General features: G+C 38.6%; 1 protein-coding gene across 1 annotated transcript in view; it reads left to right on the forward strand.

Moving 5' to 3' along the window:
• Nucleotides 1-8,972, forward strand: part of LOC109936628 (WD repeat-containing protein 19) — a 142,212-nt gene that overhangs the window by 62,101 nt on the left and 71,139 nt on the right. The window contains exons 13-14 of the mRNA XM_048600926.1: nt 4,658-4,767; nt 5,442-5,499. Of these exons, the coding sequence (XP_048456883.1) occupies nt 4,658-4,767; nt 5,442-5,499 (168 nt within the window). The remainder of the gene's footprint in view (nt 1-4,657; nt 4,768-5,441; nt 5,500-8,972) is intronic.

Consider the following 8,972-nt stretch of genomic DNA (forward strand, 5'->3'; position numbering starts at 1 on the left):
TTTTCCTGTACTCCAATTCTCAAGCTAATTGCCATTTTTAAATATCTCCATTGCTTGACCTCTCCCTTTCTCTGCCATCTCGAAATCTACGACAATACAACTTTTTGTTTTATTCAGTCACAAGATGTAAGATTATTGGCTAGGCCAACATTTATTAGCTATTGTAATTTTTTTTATAAGTTCAGTCATGGGATGTGGGCATTTACTGCCCAAGTCTGGATTCCCTTGAGAGTGATCAGCCGTCTAAAGTTGCTACAGGCCATGTGGTGTAGGTAGACCCAGACTTCATTAAGGAAAGGATTCCAGGATCTTGACCCAGTGACACTGAAGGAATATAAAATATATTTCCAAGTCAGGATAACAAGTGACTTATAGAGGATCTTGTAGGCGGTTATGTTCCCATTATCAGATGCCCTTCTCCTTTGAGATGAAGTGGTCTTGGGTTTGGAAGGAGCTTTGGTGAATTTCTGCAGTTCACCTTGTAGGTACACTGCATGATATATGGCTAATCTAATTCAGTTTCTTGTGAACAGTAACTCAAAGATGTTGATAGTGAGAGATTCAGTGAAACTAGCGTCACTGAATATCAAGGGGTAATGTTTAGATTATCTCTTAATGGAGATGATAATTACCTGGCATTTGTGTGGCATGATGTTGCTTGCCACTTCTCAGTTAAAGCCTGGATATTGTCCAAGGCCTTGCTGCAATTGGGCATGGACTGCTTCATTGTCTGAGGAGTCACAAACAGTTTTGAACATTGTGCAGTCAACAACAAACATTCCCACTTCTGACCATATATTGGATGCAAGATGGTAGATAAAGCAGCTGAATATGTTGAGCCAAGAACACAATGCTGAGGAACTCCTAGAGATGTCCTGGAGCTGAGATGACTGACCTCCAACAACCACAATCATTCTCCATTGTGCCAAATATGAATCCAACTAGCAGAGACATTTATCCCTTACTCCTATTGGCTCCAGTTTTGCTAGGGCTCCTTGATGCCACATTTGGTACAATGTGGCCTTGATGTCAAGGGCTGTCACTCTCACCTCACCTCTGGAATTTGTCTGTATTGTCCATGTTTGAACCAAGCTGTAGTGAGATCAGGAGCTGTGTGGCCCTGGTGGATCCCAAACTGGGCATCACGGAGAAGGTTATTGCTGAGCGAGTGCTGTTTGGTAGCACTATTGATGACACCTTCCATCACTTTACTAATGACTGAGAGTAGATTGGGATGGTAATTGGCCAAGTTAGATTTGTCCTGATTTTTGTGTACAGGACATACTTGGACAATTTTCCACATTGTCAGGTAGATGTACTGAAACAGCTTGGCTAGAGGAGTGGCAAGTTCTGGATCACTTCGTCAGTACCAGTGCTGGAAAAGATGGGAGTGAGCTGCTTTCTTGAAACTACCTTGGGGTGTAGAGTCACCCACAGTGTTGTTAGTAAGGGAATTCCAGGGTTTTGACCCACCAACAGTGAAGGAGAGGGAATATAGCTCCAAGTCAGAATAGCTTGTGGCTTGGAGGGAAGCATGCAAATGGTGTTATTTCCATGTATCTGCTGCTCTTCTTCTAGATGGTAGAAGTTACAAGTTTGCAAGGTGCTGATGAAAGGAAACTTGGTGAATTACTTCATATTTTGTAGATGGGACATGCTGCTACCACTGTGCATTGATGGTGGAGGGAGTGAATATTAAAAGTGGCGGATAGGGTGATGTTAACCCCTTGAATGTTGTTGTTGAAGTTGCACCAATTCAGGCAAGTGGTGATTTTCCATCACACTCTCCTTGTGCATTATAAATAGTGGACAGGTATTGGAGAAGCAGGAGGTGAGTTACTTACTACTGAATTAAGAAATCATGCCAAATTGTCAATTCCTTTGAGATTCGCTTCTTCAGCAAACCTCCCTTTTATATCCCCAGTGTCAGCAATTTTCCCATCATTTTCCTAGACCTTGAGCTCTTTAATTTACTTTCTAAACTTGTTGGTCTCACCACCTCTTTCTTCTCCTTTAAAGTCCAATGCTATGACCAGGCTTTTGGTCATGTCTTGTGTTCAGTGTACAAGACAAGCAGAGATAGTAGGGAACAGAAAAAGTATACACATTAACAAATGACATCACATCATTTGTTTCGGTAAAAGTGCTTATTAATTGATTGTATCAGTTATCTCAGTCAGTTGAACTCATGTTCAATTTACTCTTAATGTACTTTTTTTTCTGTTTTCCAGTCTGGTTTTAAAGATGCAGAAGCAAAATATTATTTGAAAAAAATCAATGTGTGGAATTGATTTTTCATTTTGGTCTGCTTTACAAATAATGAGCTATATTTAAATGGCTAGGAAATTATTTATTAGTTCAGCATTTCCTCATTGTCTGTAAGGAAAAATTCTGAAGAACGATTAGCAAATGGAAGTCACTATTGCATCTAAATAGAGCTTTAAGTGTTTGTCATCTATAGGAAATGCTCTTTGTCGCCTGCCAACATAACATACTGATACCTAAATGTCAGTAAGCTGGATTTCAGCACACCCTTAGTTGCCCATTTACAGGACTCAATTGGAGGCAGGACAGGAAAGCCATTATTGGGTCTTCCCACCACGGACTTAATCAGGAGAAAGGTGGGAAGGGGGTGGGGTCCTCAACTGCTAACTGCCATCTATTTAAATCCCCACCTACCCATCAAACTGGTCACAGGGAAGTGTATTATATTCTGCCCTCTTTCTTTTGCCATCCTGTCAGTATTTCATTGAAAGAATAAATGATGCTATAGGTTCTCTTTCACCAAAATAATGGGAATACCTTTGTTTTAATCCTACGACCAGGAGAGAGATTTTTGTTTTGTAAGTTGCGTCATGGTTGATCCTCTGACTCTCCTGCTTGGTCAAATCATATGCTACCACTCCAGAATTTTTGACTGACTTAAACTCTAAAACAGCCTATTTAGAGAACTAGAGGGTCTTCTAGAACAAGTGTCTAGTGAGATGGCGATGCATTGATTTTAATTTTCCAAAACTCCTTTGATTCAGGGATGGTCCCAATTATTTTGGAAGATAGAAAATGTTACTCCTTTATTCAAAAGATAGGGAGACAGAAAGCAGGAAACCACAAATCAATCAGCTGTCATACAGGAAATTTTAGAAGCGATTATTGAAGAAGCTATTGTCGGGCAAATTCAAGGTAATCAAAATTTTCTGGAAGGAGAATCATGTTTGATGAATTTGAGGAGGTAACGTGCTGTCAATAAAGTGGAACGAATCGATGTACTGGATTTCTAGAAGGAATTTGAAGAGGTGCTGTATCAAACGTTATTGCGGAAAATAAAAGCTCGTGGTGTAGATGGTATAATATTTGAATGTGTACAAGATTGGTTGCCTGACAGGAAGCAGAACGAATACATGTAAATAGTTATTTTTCTGGTTGACAACATTTAATAAGTGATGTTCCACAGGGATCAATGTTGAAACCTCAAAAATTTACAATTTATGTAGATGAAGGGTCAAAACACATGGTTGCCAAATTTGCTGACGACACAAAAATAAGTAGGAAAATAGGTTGTGAAAATAACATTAGGAGGTTACAAAAAAATATTGATTGGTTAAGTGAGTGGATGAAGATGTGGCAAATGTTGTATATTGTGGGAAAATGTAAAATTGTCCATTTTGGCAGGAAGAATATTAAATTACCATATATTCTAAATAGTGAGAGATTACAGAGACCTATGAGGCCTTGTGGATTAATCATAAAAAGTTACAAGGCAGATACAGCAAGTAATTAGGAAAATTATTAAAATATTTTCATTTATCATGAGAGAAATTGAATACAAAAGTGGGAAGATTATGTTTCAGTTATACCGGACACTGGTGAGACCACATCTGAAGTGTTGTGAACAGCATTGGTCACCTCATTGAAGGAAGGATGTAAATGTGTTGAAGGAGTTCAGAGAATGTTTACTTGATTAATACATGGTCAAGTGGTCTTATAAGGAAGGGTGGATGGTCTACGTTTGTATCTGCTAGAGTTTAGAAGAATAAAAGGTGACTTGATTGATATATATAAATCTTGAGGAGTCTTGTCAGAGTAAATATGGAAAGTATGTTTCCTGTTATGGGAAAATTAGAACTACGGTTCACCATTTAAACAGCTTAGATGAATTTCTATCTTCAAGAGTTTCAAGTCTGTGAAACTCTCTTCCTGAAAAGGTGGTGGAAACAAAGTCCTTGAATATTTTAAGGCAGATTCTTTTATTAAGTTAGATGTTGAATGGTTATCAGGAGGAGACGGGAATTTGGATTTAAGGTTACAATGAGATCAGCCATGATCTGACTCAATGGCCTACTGCTGGTGTGGATTTGTATGTATGTTCGTATTTATGTATGGGCAGGGCCAGTAGGGTTTTACTTCATTCAAGATCATTCTTCCTACAATACAACACAGTAATTGCCAGAATGATGATCGTTGAATCTTTTAAGCCTGTTAAGTGATATCTTCTTAAAAAAGCATATAATTAAATTTGTAAAGTACATTAATCATGCAATCTAATTTAAATTGTGTCTTGGAAGAACTCTGATTATGTATTATCTCACTTTAAAATATTTATTGCTGTTTCTAATGTATGAGTTTATTTCTGGTGAGATGTACTACTTTCATCATCTAGATGCGGAGGGATCTACAGCATTGGGACAGTGCTCTACAATTAGCTAAACGGCTGGCTCCTGATCAGATCGCATTTATCTCCAAAGAATATGCTATTCAACTCGAGTTCACGTATGTACAAAATGGATTGTTTTTAAATTGGAAATATAATCGGTAAGCTCCACATGTAATATGCGAGCTACCGTACAGTGTACCTGATGGAAATTGCGTGCTGATCTTTTTGATTTATTTCTGTTGTTTCATTTGAATTACTGGATCATTTGAATCTCTTTCAGCAAAAACCTAATTTGAATTGTCATCCGTATATGCATTGTAGATTTATTGGTGCATAATTTGGAGAATTCTTTTTAATCCTGTCTTACTGCAATTTTAGGTTAGCAATTTATTTTACCTTTTCCTTGTTTGTTTCGATATATGTTTGTCTTTTCTCTGTACTTTTAATAGAATTTACCAAATGCATTCATTATCTTTGATAATTTCCAACTAAGTGCTAATTTTTCACATACATTGTTTACTTGTTTACATCTCATCAATTTTTATCACTGAAACCTTTTTGCATGCCATGCACCCAGGCTTTGTGTCAGTATTCATTAGATATAAAAATCCATTCTTTGTTTTTGTTTAAATAAAATGCTTTTAATAAGTGCATGATCTGACCTGAATATTCATGAGTTAGGTTATATGCATATTAAGTTGTTTCAAAATGAACTTTCCATATTTTTGGGTTAATGGTAGAAATATATATGTTGTTCTGCTTATCACATTGACCAATATTTGTTTTCCAGGGGAGACTATGTGAATGCATTGGCACATTATGAGAAAGGTGTGACTGGAGACAATAAGGCAAGATATTCTAAATTAGTACATCTCAGTTAATAGACAAACAAAAACATTACATGACTGCAATAATGCAGTTTAAACACCTAACATTATTTTACTGCAGAAGTAATCTCTGACAATTTTAAATCTAAGATCACACTAAATCCTCAAATTATTCACACTATACCAGATTTTCTAACCAAAGCAAAATGGTCTAGATTGATTGATTTGCTATTCAGTTGTGTGTGTCAGGTGTACCTCACTGGATTGCCCAATCACCTGTAAGCTGAAGTGAATTCAAGTCCCACTCCACAGGGCACATCTACCTATGAGATTACTTTGATCTATTTTGAAGGTTGGGGAGTTCTCCCTAGTATCCTGACCAACATTTATTCCTCAGCATTATTTATCTCTTAAACATGTTACTGTTCATTACTGTTTGTGGGGCCTTGTTCTGTCCAAATTGGCTGGCATGTGTCCATTACATAGAAACATAGAAAATAGGAACAGGAGTAGGCCATTTGGCCCTTCACGCTGCTCCACTATTCATTATGATTATTCAACTTCAAAACTTGTCCCTGTTTTTCCCCCATATGCTTTTATCCATTTAGTCCCAAGTGAGATAGCCAACTCTTTCCTGAAATCATACAATGTGTTGACATCAACTGCTTTCTACAAGCTCACCATTCTCTTGGTAAAGAAATTTCTCTTCATCTCAGTCTCAAAAGGTATACCCCATATCTTTTTGGACTGTGACCTTTGGTTCTGAACATCCTTTCTATAACTACCCTGTCGAGTTCTGTTAGAATTTTATGGGTTTCTATCACATTCTTCTGACTCAGCGAATATAATCCTAACCAATTCAAACTCTCCTTGTGTGTCACTTCTACCATCCCAGGAATCAGTCTGATAACCTTCGCTGCACTTTTTCTATAGCAAGCCTATCCTTCTCCAATAATGAGACCAAAACTGCGCACAATATTTCAGGTATGGTCTCACCAAGGCCCTATGTAGTTGCAGCTCTTGTACTCAAATCCTCCTATTATGAAGACCAGCATTTGCCTCCTGTACCTGGGTGCTTACCTTCTGCGACAAGTATACGAAGACACCCTGGTCTTGTTGTATATTCCCCTGTCTTAATTTATAGCCATTAAAACTTTTATTTTTGTTACAGAAGTGGATAACTTCACATTTATCCACATTATACTGCATATGCCATGCATTTGCTCCTCACTCAGCCTGTCAAAATCATAGTGAATCATCTCTGCATCCTCCCCACAGGTCTGCCTCCCACCCAGCTTTGTGTTATTGCACATTTTCAGATATTACATTTAGTTCCCTCATCTAAATCATTACTACATATTGTAAATAGCAAGGTCCTCGCACTGATTCCTGCAGTATCCCACTGGAGACTGCCTGCCATTTGGAAAAAGACCTGTTTTTCTGAAGAAGGGTGTAGGCCCGAAACATCAGCCTTCCTGCTCTTCTGATGCTGCTTGGCCTGCTGTGTTCATCCAGCTCTACACCTTGTTATCTCTGTTTATTCCTGCTGTTTGTTTTCTATCTATGTCAATATCGTACCTCCAGTCCCATGCACTTTAATTTTATACTCTAATTTCTTATATGGGGCTTTGTCAAAAGCCTTCTGAAAGTCCAAGTAAACCACATCCACTGACTCCCCCTCATAAATTCTATTAGTTACATCCTTGAAGAATTCCATTAGATTAGTCAAGCATATAAATCCATGCTGTGTCCAATCTTGCCACTGTTTTCTAAGTGGTCTGCAAATAAATCTTTTGTGATGGACTCTAGCACTTACCTCACTATCCACATCAGGCTCACTATTATTTAATTCGCTGTTTTCTCACTACCTCCCTTTTTAAGCAGAGAGATCACATTAGCTACCCTCCAATCTGCAGAAACTTTTCCAGCGTCTATAGAATCATGGAAGATGAACCGAAGATGACCACTTACTAGGGCATCGCCTCTTACTAGGGCTACTTCCTTAAGTACTCTGGGATGTGGATTATCAAGTCCTGAGGATTTATCAGCCTTCAATTCCAACAACTTCCACAATGCCATTTCCCTACTAACACTGATTTTACTTCGTTCCTCCCTCTTTCTAAACTGTGTTCGCCAACATTTCAGGTATGTAATTTGTGTCCTCCTTTGTGAACACAGCGCAAAATATGTATTTATTTAATTAGCAATGTCTTTGTTCCCCATTATAAATTCCTTTTTCTGACTGTAAGACACTTACATTTGTCTTCACCAAGCTTTGTATTATCACATACCCATAGAAACTTTTATAGTCAAGTTTTATGTTCCCACAAGCTTACTCTCATACTCTGTTTTTCCCTTTCTTAATCAATCCCTCATCCTCCTTTGTGGAATTCTAAACTGCTCCCATTCCATGATTCTATTGTGTATTTTTTTTTTCCTGGCCAATTTGTATGCCTCTTCTTTGGATCTAATAGCAACAAATTTCCCTTGTAAGCCATGGTTTGGCCACCTTTCTCATTTATTTTTGCAGCAGTCAGGAGTGAACAACTGTTGCTGTTCACCTATGTGCTCTTTTAATGTTTACTGTTGCCTTTCCCTCTACCATCCCTTTAAGCAATGTTTCTTAATCTGTCATAGCCAGCTCACACCTCATGCCTTTGCAGCTTCTTCTATTTAGAGCCCTAGGCTCAGAATCAACTGTGTCACTCTCCACCTTGACGAAGAATTCTATCACCTTATGATCTTTCATCCCCAAGGATCCTCACAGAATTAGATTGCCAATTATTCCTTTCTCCTTACATGATACCCAGTCTAGGATGGCCTTCCCTCGCTCCCCTCCCTTCCTCGTCCGTCCTTCCCACTGCTGAACCCTGTTTCAAAAGCACACAAGCTTCTTTGCATGTGTATGGTGTGGCCTTTGCATATGACGTCACGCGTAAATTTCACGTGATGTTCTGTTGTGTCTGGAACTGTGCGCATACCCGTTTTTGGATTAGCATGCATGCACAGTGGCCAGTATCAACAAACACTGCCATTCTTGAGTTGCCTTTCTCTTACCACCACCATATACATGTAAAGGTAAAATCACCATGGTCTTAGCAGGCCATACACTTGTAAGTGAACAAATGAAAAAGTACAGCACAGAAACAAGGCCTTCAGCCCTCCAGGCCTGTGCCAACCATCATGCCCTAATCAATCTAAAAACAAATCTGCCATTTTTCGATCCTTATCCCTCTATTGTCTCCCTATTCATGTAACCATCTAGGTGCCTCTTAAATATCTTTAGTGTGCCTGCTTCCACCATCTCTTCTGGTAGTGCATTCCAGGCTGCTACCACTCTCTGCGTGAAAAACTTCCCTCACATATCTCCCTTAAACTTTTCCCCTCTGACCTTGAACCTGTGCCCTCTTGTAATTGACTTCAACCCTGGGAAAAAACCTCTGACTATCTATGCCTCTCATAATTTTGTAGACCTCTGACAACAAGGTGCAGGG

This window comes from Rhincodon typus, chromosome 1 (genome assembly GCF_021869965.1).
Source record: "Rhincodon typus isolate 14 chromosome 1, sRhiTyp1.1, whole genome shotgun sequence".
In the NCBI taxonomy this organism is placed as follows: domain Eukaryota; kingdom Metazoa; phylum Chordata; class Chondrichthyes; order Orectolobiformes; family Rhincodontidae; genus Rhincodon; species Rhincodon typus.